Here is a 19,052-nt window from a genome sequence, read left to right as displayed (position 1 = left end):
TCTTGGGCAGGACACATAGCTCGAAGACATGATGACAGATGGACTAAGAAAATAACAGAATGGTATCCAAGAGGAGCTAGAAGAAAACCTGGAAGACAAAGGCGGAGATGGATAGATGAAATTTATGAGTTTGTAGCATTCAGGAAATATAGTCACATACTGTAGGTAGGTAGTAAATGGATGGGCAGTGCTCAAAACAGAAGGAACTGGAAAGTTGCTGGAGAGGCCTTCATCCTGCAGTGGATTGAAAATGGCTGATGATGATGATTCTTGAGAATGGTTTGTAAATTAGGAGCAATTTTATCTTAGATATAATGATATATAGTGGGAGGATGCATGCCAAAAAGAAAAAAAAAATTTCACACCTTTGTTATAGTATTAGAATGGGCAAATAATGAAAGAAAACTGTCGATATTTTTATTCCTCTATATACGTATTCGTACTACCTGTATTGTAAGCAATGATTGCAAAAAAGACAATAGTGTTTCAAAAAAAAAAACTATTTAATGCATGCATTTCATTTTATTTTGCATATCTTTTATGTTATGTAACACAGTGTTATAGTAAACAAAGTACAGTATACTGATATATTGTGTTGCATTATGATAGATAACAAAGTGTAGATGACATTAAGCTTTCATCCTGAACTGTGATATTGGTCAAGCCAAGAGGTTGCTGGATTTGTGAGTTTATACTGTTTTTATTTGAAATTTATTTCTTTTCTGGAAGATCGCTGTTGTAATAAAGTGTGTGGCACTGTATGATAAATAGCAGGAAAAGAATTTACATGGAATGATGCAACACATAGTGTCCTTGTCTCTGGTCTCACATTAAAATATAAATGCTGAATAAATGTGTAAGTCATTATTATTAATAATAATAACTTAAACATTTTAAGTTATTATCACATTACATTAAGATTCATAACATTTGCAATGTTATGAATTTTAATGCTCTTTTCTCACAGAAGTTTATCCCATCCCTAATGCTAGATCAATATGAAAATGAAGAAAATATGATAGTAGCAACACTAATTGTAAGAAACAAAACTGCACTTATATTGTACATATCTGCAAAATATAGATTAGATGTTGAAATTTATTCTCATTCATTTTATTTTTTAAAAAAGGTGTAACATGCTGTGCATTTGTTCAATTTGCTGATTAAGTCTTTGAGTTAATAAATTGAATTTCAGTTGGCAAAAATTCTTTTTCATGAAATGATGTTCGTAAGTCAGGAGGTTACTGTATATAACAAAAATGTGTACAACTCATAATTCAAAGCAGCATGGATTATCACTACTAATAGTATTCTTTTAGAAATAAAATTTAGTTTTGAGAGTGACTGTGAATAAATTGTGTGAAAGAATTTTTTAAGAAAATAATAAATAGGGTATTTCCAAATACTTTTGCATCTTTATGATTTTATAGGGAACCAGTATCCTATCACCATTCATTCCTATGGGACTTGTAGTAATTCCAGCTTTCATCATCTACCAAAAGTCAGTTATGAATATCTATGTAAACCATCCATGTTTGTATATATTGGCATTTGGTATGGTGGCAGCTAAAGTTACAAATAGGTTGGTGGTAAGTAACAAATATAATTATAAGAATTTCTTCAGTATCATGTTAAGTTTTATATGGAATTTTAATAAACAAAAGTAGTTTTTAGAGTAACTAGAATCAAAAGTTTTGTAACTTTTAAAAACAGCTGCCAAGGACACCTGTGCATATGTTCATATTGGCACATACAGACACATAAATTGCTTTCAGCACATATACTCAGTAAGCTTATGAAAGCCAGGAATGGTAGATGTTTACTGTTTACATCACATTTCACTGGGTTTATACTGTTTTCCAGAATTTCTCACTTTGAACAAGTAAGCAAAAATAAAATTTTTCATGCATCTGGGAGTTTCAAAGAATACTTTTTTGAGATGCACCCAGCTCTGTACTTTGAGCTAACTTTTCAGTTTTATGGAAAGTTGATTTTTCTTCAAATTCACTGAATTTTGTATTGTTCTTAATGTGCAGCTCATCCTGTTATAAAACGGCACCTTACATACACATTTCAAGTTATATGCATATTTATTTAACATCTTGTCAGCCAGTACATGCATGAAAATCAAAGTTATGTGCTGCCATTTCTCATCGATAACCATAAACATTTGTGTTTATGGTTATCAATGAGTACGCATTGCATGTTTTGATTTTTTTATATGTTTTGCATGTAAATATTTATATACAGTCCCTATATATACATATTCTTACTGTGTTGTAAATAATGAGAGTGAAAAAAGATAATATTGTTACAGAAAAAATCAGAAAACATTAAAAATATTGAAATAAAAATGGAAGTTTTAAACTTTTGGTGAAAATGGTTTCCGACATGGAACTGGACATTGAAAGCAACTGCGCATTCAAAAGAAAATTGAAATTGAATGATCTGATGAGCAGTTTCAGATTTGTTTGCAGATGTGCAGAAGAAAGGGGGAAAAAGTTAGACAACCAATCTTCCATTCATTCTTTTAAAAAAAATGATGTGGTAAGATTCCTCCCTCCTCCAATATTGTTCATGCATGTTTTATTTCAATAAATTTTTAGTTGAACTACAAGGACAAAAAAAATACTTTGCTAGTTGCAGAAATACCAGTGGTACTAAGAAGTTGCCTGGGCTTGAGAATATATTCGAAAAATGTAGAAAACCTACATCCTGAGTCTTCTCCAAGATCACCATTGAGGAATCTCTCCTCAGGGTAGTTCATTAAGTAGTGAGGAAAAAGAAAGGAAAACAAAAAAAAAAAAAGAAAAACCACAAATATTCAGGCCAACACCAAAAATTTCAAGTTTATAGATGTGGAAAAATGGCGCCTCCGTAGCCAGGTGGGAAGGAGCAACAGTGCGTAGCACACACTTCTTGATTAGACCAGGGTTCGAGCCCGCACCACCAAATACGGAGGATGCGGAAAGGTCAAGGGAATGACCACCGCGTATTCCTGGAGAAATATGGTCTTAGTTGCTAATGCTCCTAAAAACCAAACAACAAACAAACAAACATGTGGAAAAATTTCACAAGGGACATGAGTCACTGATTTCCAAGCAATGCCAAATATTTATCCAAGCTATTGGAGATTGATTATTAACCAACTATGAAGATTTACAGCATTTTCCAGATAGTGCCAATTGACTTCATCACTGGAAGGTGTGCGCCTCCGTAGCCAGGTGGGAAGGAGCAGCAGTGCGTAGCACACGCTTCTTGATTAGACCGGGGTTCGAGCCCGTCACCACCAAATACGGAGGATGCGGAAAGGTCAAGGATTGACCACCGCATATCCCGGAGCAATATGGCCTTAGTTACTAATGCTCCTAAAAACCAAATAACAACAACAACACTGGAAGGTCAGGCAGAGAAACATGGACTCCTAGTGAAAGTGAACAGACATCTCTTGCATTATAATATGCTGGATAGTTTGAATATTTTAACTTTTTAGTTTAACTTATCATTTCCATAGACTTCCATCCCTTGTAGTGGAGGTTGATAGCCTAAATAAGTTTAAGGCTCAGCTGGACAGGTATTTTGAACGAACAGAGGGGTGAAGTGGAAGTGGGTTTTTTTTTTTTTTTTTTTGGCTGATGCTGCATAAGCTCGCTTTCTTGCATCAAATGCCTCTATTAATGCTAATGCTAATTTCAAAAGCCTCACTAGTATGACTGATAGTTATTATGAACTTGGAGTCCCTGAGTGATTTTATTATTCTTATTTCTGTTTTTTCTTTCTTGTTATTATTTCTCTTTCCTTGGATTTGGATTCTCTTTAAGCATAGAACCAAGCGGCATTCTTTCTATGCTTTTTCTTTGTTATCATGTATTGTTTAAGTTTAGTCTCTCCCTCCCTCCCCCTTATACAACTATGGTTTCATCCAGTGTATTATAATGTAAATAGTTATCTGTTCATTTTCATTAGGAGTAGTCCTTTGTATCCTTGCCTGATTTACACTGACAGCAGAGCTAATTAGTACTGCCAACAGCCATCTGGGAAGTGGTGGAAATCTTCAGTAACGAGTAATTAACGTTTAGTGACCTAGATAATTACTGTTACTTTGAAATTTACAGGTTTTTTATATTGAAGCATTTTTTTATGTGTATAAGCAATTTATTAAGTAAAAGATTTTTGTCTAGGTAAGCAGACTAAATTGCAAAACGTTGAGGAGTAGATCAAACAAAAGCCATAACCAAGTGCCAATCTGTACCAGTTTGACACTTGGTTCTGCTCATAATACATACCACATGAATTATGTAGGTGCTGTTAAGAAAAGAAAAGGTGAGAATGGACTTGGTATACTCAGTTCCATAGTTACTCCTCAGTTATATGAGGAGATTGGAGACTGAGTAGCAAAATTACTTCAAGAATTTCTAAAAAATTCTTGTGGAATAATCAAGATATTACAGAATTTGTAAAGGTTTGCCAGGTCCTGTGCAGCATATCTTCCCCCCTCCCCCCTTGTTTCACAGTGTAAAATAAGTAGTTTTGTTATTTCATAATTCACAGATATAATAGATTATAGGGGAGTACAATGTATATAGGAAGGATAGACAAGACAGGAAAGGTGGAAGGGTTATGCTCTTAGTTAAGAAAAATATTAAATCTAAGGCAGTTCATCCTGGCGCCTCCGTAGCCAGGTGGGCAGGAGCAGCAGTGCATAGCACACACTTCTTGATTAGACCGGGGTTCTTCAAGCCCGTCACCACCAAATACGGAGGATGCGGAAAGGTCAGGGAATGACCACTGCATATCCCCGGAGCAATATGGCCTTAGTTGCTAATGCTCCTAAAAACCAAAAACAACAGCAGTTCATCCACTTGACTTAGGTGATGAGTGCAATGTTGAATCAGTTTGGTGTGATATAAGCACTGGAAAAACAAAATTGAGAGTAGGAGTGTGTTATAGGCCTAATGACTGTAATGAATATACCAAACAGCTATACAGGGGAAGAGTGGGCCAGTAAATCAGAATGTCTAATAATGGGGGGATATTAACTTTCCAGGTGTTGACTTGAATTTGTGGGTTGGTCACTCACACTAGCAAGACTTTTTCGGATTTCTTGGATGACTGTTTTATACAGCAGCATGTTAGAGAGGCAACAAGAGGAAGCAGTATTCATGATCTTGTTATCAGCAGTGATTCTTCATGCATTAATAATCTGCAGGTAAATGACCCATTGGGTGGCAGCAATCACAGTGTACTAATGTGGAATTTAATTAAAGACAAAACTATGTCAAGGGTAAAGGAAAAGACTTTTGCTTTCATAAGTTGACTACAGCAGTCTGAGACAGTTTATAAATTCTGTGCAGTGAGAACAATTGATGACATTACCGTCAGCAAATCCTAAATGGGAAGTATTCATGGAAGCTACTAGGTTTTTCATACCAACAAAGAAATACTGTTGAAGGCTTAGACCTCAGTGGACGTCAGATGAAGTATTGAGACAAGTGACAGAGAAGAAAAGTGCATTGAATGCATATAAATTATCAGGTGATACAGAAGCCTATGGTAGATGTAAATTAGTCTGTAATCAAGTCACAAAGTAGGTTAGACAAGCTAAGGCAGATTATGATAAGTCTCTGGGAAAGAATGCAAAGAAAAACAGCAAAGAATTCTATGCTTATATTAACAGTAGAAGGAAGGGGGTTGAATCTCATTAGGCCACTTGATGTCTGTGGGTTAACTGTTGATGACTTTTCTCAGGTTGTGGACAAATTGAATAGGTATTTTGCATCTACATTCACACATTAGGAATTCTTTTGGGAAGGGAGATGTCAGATGTTTATCAAACTCTAATGAGGACCTAAATGACTTTGTGATAACTGAAAGGAAAGTGGAGGAGAAATTGTTGAAGATGGGCATAAAAAAAGGCACCTGAGGCAGATGGAATCTATCCAATTATATTAAGAGAGGCATCAAAGGAAGTAATCAAACCCTTAGCTATAATTAAGAGAGCATCCTTGGATTCAGAGGAGGTCTCGATGGGCTAGAGAAGTGAGAATATATCCCTAGTTGAAAAAGGAAGATCAAAAGGCAACATGAGTAATTACAGACATGTTAGCTTAATATCTGTTCCAGAGAAATTAATGGAATCACTGGTTAAAGAAGTAATGCAGGACCATCTAGATAAGCACAACTATACAGCAATTGCAGCATGGATTTGTTAAGGCAGTCTTGTCTAACCAATCTCATAGGTTACTATGATGCAGTGACCAACAAACTGTATGTTAAAAATAATTTTGACATCATATACTTAGATTTCAGGAAGGTTTGTTGATACTGTTGCACATAAAATATTACTGTAAAAACTGGAACAATGTGGCATTAAGGGCAAGTTATAAAGGGATGGTTAAGTAGAAGAAGACAGAGTGGTTATCAATTGGCACTGCTCTTCATGGACTAATGTTATTAGAGCAGTTCCCCAGGGTTCAGTGCTGGACACATTGTTGTTTTCAATTTTTATCAATGATATTGATGAAAGTTTATTAGACTTAATGTCTAAGTTTGCAGATGATACAAGGGTTGGCAGGGTGGATAACAAGGGTGAGCTGCTGGAACAAGATCTAGGGAAATTGGGTCAATGGGCTGAGAAATGGCAGCTGTAGTTTAATATTTGGCAAATGCAAAGTACTACACTCAGTGTAGAGGAGAATGAAAAAGACTTGGGGGTAATTGTGCAGTCAGACATGAAATTCTCTGAGCATTGCGGACATGCTGCCAGGACAGCTGATGTGGTTTTGTGAATGATATATAGGAACTTTGCTAGCAGGAATAAGGAGGTGGTTATTGCTTTGGATAAGGCCACAGTTAGGCCTCGCTTTAGGAAGGATGTAGATCTGCTGCAACAGATGCAGAGAAGGTCAGCCAGATTGATGAAGGGGGAAAAAAAGGTGCTCTTACCCAGAAAGGCTTCAGTTCTGCAAATTACAGCATCTCAAGCCCCTGCAGGGGATCTGATTGAGATGTTTAAAGCCTTAAATGGTTTGAGTAAGCTGAATGTTAATGGTGTTCATCTGCTTGCTGAGGCTACACACATATGAAGGGGCATAAATTCAAGTTGAGGAAGGATGGTTGCAGAATAGATGTGTGAAATTTTGCCTTCAGCCAGCTGGTGGTTGATTATTGGAACATGATTCGATATGTTGTTGTTTAAGTGGGTGGGGTAAATAAATTCAAGGGAATACTAGACAAATTCTTGGAGGGTACGGATGGGTTTTTTTTTTTTTTTTTTTTTTTTTTTTTGGCCAATTCTGTATAAGCTTGCTTTCTTGCATCATTTGTCATTACTACTAATACTACTGTTGTGTTATAACTCATTGTCCAAATAATCCAGCTTTTATTTTTTGTATCTGAATTCATATATCAGAAAAGTATCACATTGTACTTTAATTAGAAAGTAATGTTAAGTAGATGTTTAACTGTAAATCTAGTGATACTCTTTTAACAAGAGCTTGGATGAAAGTTTAGAAAAAGCCAAAATTTCCTGAAACAAGAAAATAAACAAAAAACATTTTCAAAGGAAAATTCTTATCAGAAGAGTCAATGGACAGTAATTATATGATGTATTGCATGATGAATGTTTGTTTTGTTTTTTATTCATTTATAATTTCCATTTTGTTTCTGTGATGATAACAGAGTTTTCCAAAATATCTGGCTAGCTTAGTGTAATTAGATGTAATCAAAATGTCCAAATTTAACAATGGCCAATTGGAGTGAAATGTGCCATTATTTTATGATTTTTATACCTCCCTTCTTAGTTACATCCTTCAGTACCTATATAACTGAAAAAAAATTAGTAAATAAATAATTTTAGGATTAACTTTTAAAATATGGTGTATTTACATTTCATAATGATGTATGTAATTTTCTTATTGTGTTGTGTGGCCTGCCTTAATTATTCTTGCTCTTGAAATGCTATTCCTGCAAAAAGACAAATCTATATTAAAAGTTCTAAAATTTGACATGTAGGTACATTTGATGGAATAGTATACTAGATAATATAGTATATACATACTAGATTTTATTTAATTGAAAAAGTATACATGCTATTTTCATGTAGCATGCATACCTCCACATGCATGACTGGCGCCTCCGTAGCCAGGTGTGCAGGAGCAGCAGTGCGTAGCACATGCTTCTTGATTAGACCAGGGTTCGAGCTCTTGACCACCAAATACGGAGGATGCGGAAAGGTCAAGGGAATGACCACTGCATATTCCCAGAGCAATATGGCCTTAGTTGCTAATGCTCCTAAAAACCAAAATAATAACATAATAATAATAATAGCATGCATGACTTTAATAAATTGGAGATATGCATGTAAAGTTTATGGGAGGTACATATATGTGTTTTATAGAGTGCATATATGTATATATATAAGATGGACTTCATTTATTTATTGAAATCTGTTCTCTTTAATTTTTAGATTGCACATATGACAAAAAGTGAGATGGACTACCTTGATTCAGTGCTTGTTGGACCTGGAATGCTGTTCCTAAATCAGTATTTCAACACATTTTTTAATGAATACATTGTATTATGGCTATGCCTGGTAAGTTAACAGTGCTGATCTTAATGATAATAGCAGCAACAGTAAATAATATTTTGATGTTATTAAAATCTCATTTTGTAAAATCAAATATTTAAGCAGCCTTTAAAATCTTTATTTTTTATGAAAGAAATAGCCTTTTAATTAGTGATTCTTAGCAACAGTATTAATTATATTTCAACAGGATTAAAATTTGTACCCTCCCAGTTACTCTTGAATTGGCCAAAACAGTGATAATCACTGGCAGTGGCAGCAGCTAATACTAGACCTCTTTGATTCTGAAGTAAAATTATGTGCCCATGTCTCATCACTGTTTGCTGAAAAAATGCATCTTCCTCCAGTTCCAACCACTCCAAATGTCCGGTAGAAACAAAATGTTGTACCTTCTGGTTTAACATCGGTGTTGAATGTCATTGTTGTAGTCCACTCCAACTCTCTGCTCTCACTTTCTTGAACAGTTTATCCATGATATACCTCTACACTTCCAACACTTATGTGCACATTTGATACAATATTCACTGTAATTCATCTGGCGATTGGCCTTTGGAAAACTAGTTGTTACTGGTTTTCCAAAGGCCAATCAAACACCATGGTGTATGCTTGGGTTATTGTTGAAGTTACACCATGGTGTAACTTCAACATTAAGCCTGATATACCTTCATCAATATCATTGATAAATATACAAAACAACAGTGGGTCCAACACTGAACCCCCGGAGGACTCCACTAATAACATTAGTCCACAAAGAGCAGCATCCATTGATTACCACTCTCTGTCTTCTCCCACTCAACCACCCTTTTATCCTGCTCCTCCGTAGCCAGGTGGGAAGAGCAGCAGTGCATAGACTGGGGTTCGAGCCTGTGACCACCAAATACGGGAGATGCAGAAAGGTCAGGAAATGACCACCGCATATCCCCAGAGCAATATGGCCTTAGTTGCTAATGCTCCTAAAAACCAAATAACAAACGAACAACCCTTTTATCCATTGTGGCAACTTACCCTTAATACTATAGTGCTCCAATTTGTACAGTACTCTTCCATGCGTAAGTGTAAAAAGCTTTCCTGAAATCCAAGTATATGATATCAAAATTATTTTTTACATCCAGTTCTTTGTAACCACATCATAGTATCGAATAAAATTTGTCAGATAAGACTTTCCCATAACAAACCCATGCTGTGTCTGAATTATTACTGCAGTCTTGTCTAGATGATCCTGCATTGCATCTTTAACCAGAGACTCCATTATATTTCCCGGAACAGAAGTTAAACTAACTTGTCTGTAATTACTTGTGTTGCCCTTAGATCCTCCTTTGTGAATTGGCAATACATTTGTACTTCTCCGTCCAATGGGGGACTTCCCCTGAGTCCAACGATGCTCTCATAATTATGGCTAACAGTTTACTTACTATCTTTGCCGCCTCCTTTAATATAACTGGATAGATCCCATCCACTCCGGATGACTTTCTTATGTTTAACTTCAACAATTTCTCCTCCACTTTCAGTAAAATCCGGAGTATAACCAAGAAATAGTTAGGCCGCAACTTGAATATTGCATACAAGCCCTGTCTGACCAATCAGATTGAATACTGTGACGCAGTAACAAAGGAACTGAATGCAAATTATAAGTTCATCATCATATACTTAGATTTCAGTAAATCTTTTTGACACTTCTGCATGGAAAAGTGCTTTACAAATTGGACCATCATACCATTAGGAACAAATTACTGCTATGAATAAGTGGATGGTTGCTGTTCTTAGACTAATATTTTTAGTGGAGATCTGAAAGGTTTGCTGCTGGATCCATTGTTCTTTTCAATATTTATTATAATGATATTGATTGTAATTTTGATGTTAATGGCATATCCGGCAGTAATGGCTAAGTTTGCTGTGATATAAAGGTCACAAGTTGGTTAATGACAGTAATCAAGGTATGCTATTGCAACATAATCTAGAAGAATTAGACAAATGGGCTGAAAAGTGGCAATTGAAGTTTAACATTGTTAGATGCAAGGTACTGCATTTTACCAACACTGAAGGTAGTCAAGAATGAAAAACATCTGGTGTAATTGTGCAATTAGACATGAAGTTGTCTGAGCAGTGCATAGCTATTATCTCATGGGGTTACAGATATACATGAATTTTTCCAGCAGGGATAAAGAAATAATTATTCCAATGTATAAGGCAATGGTTAGGTCACATCTGGAAGACATCATATTAGAAAGGATGTGGATCTGTTTGAACAGGTTAATTATTGGAAATTCTACTCAGAAGCTTTTGTGTGTGTATATATATATATATTTTTTTAATTTTTTTTCCCCTCTCCTCTCTCTGTTGTGGATAACTGTCTTTCATTGACCACTACAGTATGATAATATAGATTAGCCTAAATATAGTTATGCACACCATGCATAGAGCAGTGACTGACTGTACTTTGAGAATTGCTATTCAGAGAAAAATCTCATTTTATTTTTAAGGTACTGTAAAAATTATTAAACATTTACAGTTTGTTAGAACTGCTTTTTTTATTATAATTAACACTTCATTAATTAACAGTATGCTGAAGAATAGGAGCAGGTGTTACTGTATACATCATGATCTGCTTTTTTATTTATTCATTTTTTTTTATTATTATTTATTTATTTATTTTTTTTTTTTTTCAAATAATTTCACTGGTTTAACCTATTTACACATTCCTTGTTGCATGCAAGTTTTCCTTTTCACTACAGACAATGTTCATTTAACAACGAGCTGTGCATTTTCTTGTTTTCATGCAGATTTGAAAATAAAAAAAGTGGATGTCAACATGGACAATCCTTAATAGTAAGATAGGGAAATATCACAAACTTTATAACCAGGTCAGTGATTGCTGCTGTATGCTAAACTAATGTGACTTGTTAATACTCACTACATACGTTTAATTGTAGATAAAATTTTTCTTGGAGTTGGGTTGGGTTCTCTTACTTATTCTTACTTCTTCGGTAAGAAGAAAAGAATCATTATCATCCAAATTTGTTATACCTGATGTCTGCACAAGTTACTGTGAGAGTTTTAATCAGTCCTTGTGGATTATGACTTCCATTCACTATTTTCTTTTGTGTGCTACCCCAATTACAGTTAGACCTTTCTTCTAATGTTTACTCGACACCATAATCCACCTTCCTTTTAGTGTGCTTCTAAGCCTATCACAGATTTGTTTTTCTTTGAATATCTGATTAGGCTAGGAAGAAGGGAGATTTATGTAACTCTTGTTTACCATGGAGTGAATATTATTTACCCCAAGATTATTTATTTCTATCTCCTTGTTTATAATATAATATAACCTTGCCATTAGTTTCATTTATTTATCTTTAATTTATTTAGAGAATCTAAATTTTTGATTCTAAATACATTTAATTATAAAAAAAAGAATTAAATGTATAATAAAATTATAAAAAGAAGTGCCAGTAAGGTGTGGGCATGCCCAAGGCCTGACATAGCTGAGTGGCCTGGGGTCAAGCCTCTGACTGCTAAATATGATTAACATTTGTATTGATGATTTATTGTAAACTCTGCTGACCTGGTGCTTGTGCCGGAATATAAACAAGAACATATTTCACTCCCCTGCATTAATGTTAGCATTTTAAACTATTTCTTAAACTATTTCTAAAGGTTACAACCAAAAAATCTTTACTTAAGGTACTCTTTACTGATGAGAGTAGTTTCAGTCTCAGCAGCAATTCTGGATGTCAGCTAATCTGGCGAGAGGTTGGCACACAGTATCACTCTGCAAACATCACTGAAATGGAACAATATGGCGGTCGAAGTATTCTCGTCTGGGGAGGCATTATCTTGGATGGACATACACAACTCCAGATACTGGAAGGCGGTACTGTAACCGGTGCACGCTACGCTACTGTACTGAGGTAATCCTTCCCCATGTTCCAAGGTGCCATTGGCCCTGAGTTTGTGTTTATGGATGATAACGCCACACCCCATCACTTTGCAGCTGTGATATGCTTTTGGAAAGTGAGAACATTGTTCATATGGATTGGCCTGCCCATTCCGCCGATCTAAATCCCTTTGAACACATATGGGATGTGTTCAAATGTGGACACATATAGGTCCACACCCACCAGAAAATCTTCACCAGCTGAAGATGCCACTGACAGAGGAATGGACGATGTTACTGCAAGAACTTATCAACAACATTGTTCTGAGTGTGGACAGGCGGTGCAAAGCCTGCATCAACATTAGGGGTGGCCATATCTCCTACTGAGGACCACCTCTTTTTCTCTGCTATCTTTTTCTGTGAATTCCAATTGGTATTTTGAGGAAAAAGACAAGAAGTAGTTTAAAATGGGAAGCTTTAAAAATTTATTTTTTATTCTGATATTATATTGTATAATAGGATCAAAAAACATTATTACAAACAATAGTCTTGCTACCCAAAAAAAAAAAAAAAAAAATTTCCCATTAATGGTATAGCCAGAAATCAAGGCAGCAAGTGGCTGAAAAGAGACTGAAACCATATCTACATAACAACAGGTACTTTTGACATATATGGTGCTGTAAAGAATTTTTTATGGCTAACTTTTTCAATTAAAAAATATTTAATGATAGAGATTGCAAATGAATATCATTATGGAGGAACTATAAAAATTTACACTGACATAATTCTAGTAATATTTAAATTTATAAGTTTTACTGTTCTCAGTGTACTGAATTCAAGCATGCCATTTAGACAGCTATTATTTATTTTTTTATTCTTTTATTTATTTGACTAAACATTAAATGTACGCATGTATAAGTTTGGATTTTTTCACTCTTTACTGTTTTCTGAACTGAAAATGTACTGACTAGTAGTTTCATGTTTATTTTATGAATGTAACGTGTTTTTTCAAGAACTAATAAAAGTTTTTTGTTGTTTTCTTGAAAATAATGTGTAAAAAATACATTTTTAAAATTTCAAATTGTTCATTAAAAAAATAAGAAATCACATTTAGTATTATTATGGCTAAATGATGCAAGGAAGCAGACTTTTCCTGCATGTGCAAAAAAAAAAAAAAAAAAAAATCTGACATCCTTTACCTTCTCTTTTGCCAAAAAAGTGGCCATACGGTTCTGCTTTGAACTTTTTCAGTGGTATGGTTAGGTCATTTCACCGGTTCAGTAGTGAAGCTCTCGACATCTCTGTGGTCTGTTAACAGCCTTTGGCCCCCCTGGAGTCCATGTTTGTTGATATTGGACAGATTGGCAAGATTTTACTTCCAGAAAACTTTGTTCCTGGAGAAAAAATCTTGAAATGAAATTTTAGAGCCCTCTCCAATTTGCAGTCTTAGAACATAGCTATTCTGGAATGCAATTGCTCCTTCATTCATTTTTTGTGAATGATAATGCAGTTCCTGATAGGGCTCATGAATCAGTTCCTGATAGGGTTGATGAATTTCTAGAAAAGACTATATCCAAAGAATGAAATGGCTATGCTAGAAATCCAGACTAACCATACAAAACATACCTGGAATGTTTTGGAAAGGTGAATTACAGGTTACCACCCTCCCAAGAACCCTACATTAAAATCTGCCCTCAAAGAAGGCTTTGTTCCCTAATGAACTCCTGAATAACATTGTTTTACTCTGGTGCAAGTTGGTACTAAGGTTCTGATTAATCTGTGTGCAGTCCTTTATTCATGGTATGGAATTTGTATGATTTCAATGAGTTGATTATTCTTTTATGACATACACATTCATTGTATTTTTGGTGGGTTTTTTGAGATGAACTAATTTTGTGTAGATATTTATAGATGTTTACACAAAATTTGTTTTAAAATTACACAAATTTATAAAACTGTATAACTTCCTTAAGTTTTGCACACAATTGTAACATATTAAAATAATATTGATGTAATGAATAATAGTTTAAAAAATCATTATTGTTAAATGTTAATCATTTAAGCTAATCCTGTTTTTTTGGTGCCTTTTCAAAGTCAGCAAAAAAGGATCTATTGGGAAATGTTGGTCTTTTGGAATGGGTGCAGAGAATTGCGACAAGATTAGTGAGGAGAACAAAAAAGTGCTCTTACCAAGAAAGCCTACATCCCAGAATAACATAGTGTTGGTAGTAGAGAAAATAAAAATACCTGGGGATAATTGTACAGTCATATATATGAAGTACCCTGAACAATGCAGACAGGCTGCTTAGACAGCTCGTGGGGTTTTTGTCATTGATATACAGGAAGTCTGCCAACATGGACGAGGATGTGCAAGCATTGTTATTTGGTTTTTAGGAGCATTAGCAACTAAAGCCATATTGCTCCGGGGGATATGCGGTGGTCATTCCCTGACCTTTTTGCATCCTCCGTATTTGGTGGTCACGGGCTCGAACCCCGGTCTAATCAAGAAGCATGTGCTACGCACTGCTGCTCCTACCCACCTGGCTACGGAGGCGCCCGGTGCAAGCATTATATGCCATTGTATAATGCAATAGTTAAGCCACATCTTGAGTACTGAATACACATCTGGAAGCCTCATTTTAGGATGTGGATTTGCTGGAATGGGTGCAGAGAAGAACAGTGAAATTGGTGAGGGGGGAACTAAAAGAACTTACCAAAAAAAGGCTTCAGTTTTACAAATTGCAGCATCTGGAAGCTCGGCACTTGCTAGGGGATTGAGTGTTTAAACCTTAGAAAGGATTGAGTAAGCTCAATGCTGATAGCATCCATCCTTCCTCTTGCTTTGACCACACACACACGAGGGGACATAAATAATTCAAGTTGAGGAAAGATGATTGCAGTTTAGATATTCAGAAATTTGGCTTCATCCAGTGGGTAGTTGATTGTCAGAACAAGCTTCCAAGTGGTGTTGAGGTGGGTAGTTAGAATAAATTCAAGGAAGAACTATTAAAAATATTAAAGGACTATTGATATTGGAAAGTGTTGGGTTTTTTTTTTTTTTTTTTTTTGGTTGAAGCTACTTTCTTGTATTAAAGTTTGCCACTAAACCATTGTCCTAAACTTAAAAATAAGTGAATTAGACTTAATGTTAGTATTATGAAGTCCAACTCGCTTATTTTTAAGTTTAGGACAACAGTTTCTGAAACTGTGGTCCGAGGCCCTCTGGGACACCATAGGTATACATGAATGTATTACACAAATTATGCCCAAAATTTCTTATAAATATTTAAAAAGATAGAAGAATTTAGAGCATAGAAATAATTTTGTTAAGTTGTGAGGGTGGGTGCGTGCGTGGAAAATTTTTCAAAGTAAAACAAAGTCCTTTTGTCACTGAAGTTTACGAACTGCTGGTTTAGGAGATTTTTTAAATCTAGACCCTTCCCTCCCACAAAATTTGCTGAAATTTCTGAATTTGATGATAATTAGTCTAAATATTACTGTTTGAATAAAAGTTTATGATTTCTGATTCTGAAATTTTATTTGCATACATTAAATGCAGTAGCTAACAGTAATAATATTAATAAATTTTGCAAGTTGAGAAAGGGTTTGACTTTAATTTTTTTTTTTCTGTTCCCAGGTATATTCCACAGCAGATCTTCTTCATCATTGTACGATAGTTTGTAACCAGATATGTTCACATCTCCACATTAGTTTGTTTTCCATCAACCCAAGAGGGCCTACTCAGCTTGATGGTAATACGGTTTATCATCTGCCAACTGAGGACTCAACCTTTCAAAGTGTTATTAATGGTATGGGAAGGATAAAACCATGTCTTCATAAACGTTGATGATGCAGTGTAAATTATAGTCATTTGCCACATCATTCACATTTCTTAAAACTAACAATGTTTTTTTAAGTGTGATATCTTTTTCTCTTCTGTGTATATTTGAGAAGGGTGAGAGGAACTTTCATTAGTGTGCAGTATGTACAAACTTCATTCCATCTGCATCAGTTGATGCTCAAAGAAATTGCTATTTTTTATTGGTATTTACACTCCTCTGGTTTATTACAAGCTGTTTAAAATGCATGTTTTTGCCAAATATTTTGATGTGATGTAAATAGGATTGCATATGTATTGAGATCCAAAATCTCTTTGTACAGTGACTCTTGATAGCTGATTATTTTTAAATATTTGAGATGCCTATTTTATAAAATTATCTGCAGCTATCCGTCATATTTATACCATTCATCATGTATTTAAGCAAATGAAATTTTCTTATATCTTTGAACTACTCGATATGCCAAAAAACTTTGGGTACATGGCTTAGGGACAAATTATTTATATAAAAAAATATTTTAGACACTTTATATTGAAGAATTTAAATGTCAGCTATTGATTACAACATTTTTAATCAGGTTTTGATCTATCTCTACCTTCACTATGAGCTTAATTTTCTTACTCTGCTTGCCATATACATTTGGAACCTCTGAAAAATTTCTCTATTTCCTAGTATTAAAAAAAAAAAGAACAGAAATGCCAGATTTTGATCAATAAATAGATACTAAAAATGTGGATTGACAATACACACTCTCTCTCTCTCTCTCTCTCTCTCTCTCTCTCTCTCTCTCTCTCTCTCTCTCTCTCTCTCTCTCACTCATCATTGAATTATGTTGCTAGTCTTTAATTCATTAATAGAAAAAACTTTTTTTAGATAGAAACAAATTTTCATTATGTATATTTTTGAATTCTTGAAATAACCATTTTAAAAATTAGAAGTAAAAGAAGAAATATTAATTGTAAAATATTAGTAGTTGTACAGTCTTAATTTCCGGAATTTCACCTGATCTAACATTATCATCTAGATATCAGTTTCATTTTTATTATCTAAGACATCTGTTATGAAGTGCACAATTATGTTATACCTAAAAACTCATCATATCAATCCTTTTATTTATTGCAAATTACGAATGTTCCATATTTCAGTTTATAATTATTTTTTTTTCCTCAAGCAACAAAATGATATCACTCTTTAACTTTATATACAGTAAAATTCTTATAGTGATCATGTAGATTATACATGTTATACAAAATCATTTTTGTGGTATGGCTTTTGGATAAGCGCTGATTTTCATTCTTGCATCTTGACTGTACATTTCTAACACAGTACTTATGTGAATCCTTTATGATAACCAGTTCAAATGTACATTAGTCTTGATTGAGCTGTTGCCTGTATATGTTGTATACTTCAAACACAATTTTGTAACTCTTAGTTTAGGGACCAGAATACTTAAAATTATAATAATTTTTAACATTACCCTGCACCAAGAAAACTATCTGAAAAGAACATTACACTTAGCAGATTTCCTCTAATTGCAACATTATTTATCAATTTCCATTTGAATCAGAAAGTCATCAGAATATAATTTTATTGATCCTCTTAATACCATGTTCAGACATATTAAAACTTTGTATAATTGCAAATTTTATAATTGCATGATGAAATCTGAAAAAAAAAAAGGAAATTTTTTTCATCTTGGATTATTGTAATTTAATTTTTATTTTAAAAGAAATTCTAATGCCAAAAGTTATGGGAATTTTCATGATTAATCATTAAAAGATTCAATGACTGTGGCAGCTGATTTAGTCTGGTTTCAGGAAAGAGTTGCATATCCCCCCCCCCTGGAATTTTTCAGTCCACTAGCAAACTGACTATAGCAGTGGTTTCCAAAATCAGCGATACTTGCCCCTGTGGTGTGGGGGCAGTGGGATTACCTAAGGGGCAATCTTAGAGGCAGGGGTGCGTGGAGAGGAGGTAGGCCCCTCCAGCACAATGATCGCTTATTTACGATTTACCGGGTTAGAGCCTAGGGCAAAGCACCTTCCTCGCTTTGTATTTAAAGCGAGGAAGATGTTTCCTTTAGCCACTTTGTATTTGTGATTTGGACTTGTTATAAGATAGCCAATTGTTTTTCTACTGATTTTCTTATAAATTAATTACCATACATCTCTGGCAAGTGAATGTTTGTGCATGTTTGGTAAGTATACTTGTAAAGGTTTTATACTGGTTTTAGTGTGGTCTAACTTTTCTCCAAGCAAAGAAATCAACTCCAGATTACTAAACGTGTTGATTTTAAGACATCTAAATTACTTTAAACCAAACATTGGGAAACTGGTTCACCTCATTAAGCTACATTAAGAATTTATTGAACAGCGAAGTAGTTACTAAATATGTTATCTAAAACTCTTGCTAAATGACTGTCAGACTTTGAAAAGCTGGTATCAGTGAATCAAGTTCATTAATTTTGTTAAATTAATTAATTTAACTAAAAAGTTTTAATTGGATTTTGAATAAATGTGCAGATAATAATTACTATTTTGAATTTTATTGTGTTATAATGGGTCATGCAAACTGCTAGTCTGAATAATGATTTTTATAGGGTAGGGTAGGGGACTCTGGATATGAATTTATGGAGCCAATAGTGTGATGGCCAAAAATTTTGGGAACTACTGGACACATGGGACACTATAGGATACATGCAGTTTTCAGACACAATATACTTGTGCCTTATTATCCTAGCTGCCTCAGCACTTAA

General features: G+C 34.5%; 1 protein-coding gene across 1 annotated transcript in view; it reads left to right on the top strand.

Annotated features, from left to right (window-relative positions):
* Nucleotides 1–19,052, top strand: part of LOC150079960 (cholinephosphotransferase 1-like) — an 85,970-nt gene that overhangs the window by 51,024 nt on the left and 15,894 nt on the right. Inside the window, exons 6-8 of the mRNA XM_090383292.1 lie at nucleotides 1,431–1,589; nucleotides 8,468–8,593; nucleotides 16,096–16,267. Of these exons, the coding sequence (XP_090239418.1) occupies nucleotides 1,431–1,589; nucleotides 8,468–8,593; nucleotides 16,096–16,267 (457 nt within the window). The remainder of the gene's footprint in view (nucleotides 1–1,430; nucleotides 1,590–8,467; nucleotides 8,594–16,095; nucleotides 16,268–19,052) is intronic.

The sequence above is a fragment of the Mastigoproctus giganteus genome, chromosome 10 (genome assembly GCF_048544385.1).
Source record: "Mastigoproctus giganteus isolate SK-2022 chromosome 10, ASM4854438v1, whole genome shotgun sequence".
NCBI classification, from domain to species: domain Eukaryota; kingdom Metazoa; phylum Arthropoda; class Arachnida; order Uropygi; family Thelyphonidae; genus Mastigoproctus; species Mastigoproctus giganteus.
Note: the sequence above shows the minus strand (reverse complement) of the source record. Positions and strands in the feature narration are given on the sequence as shown.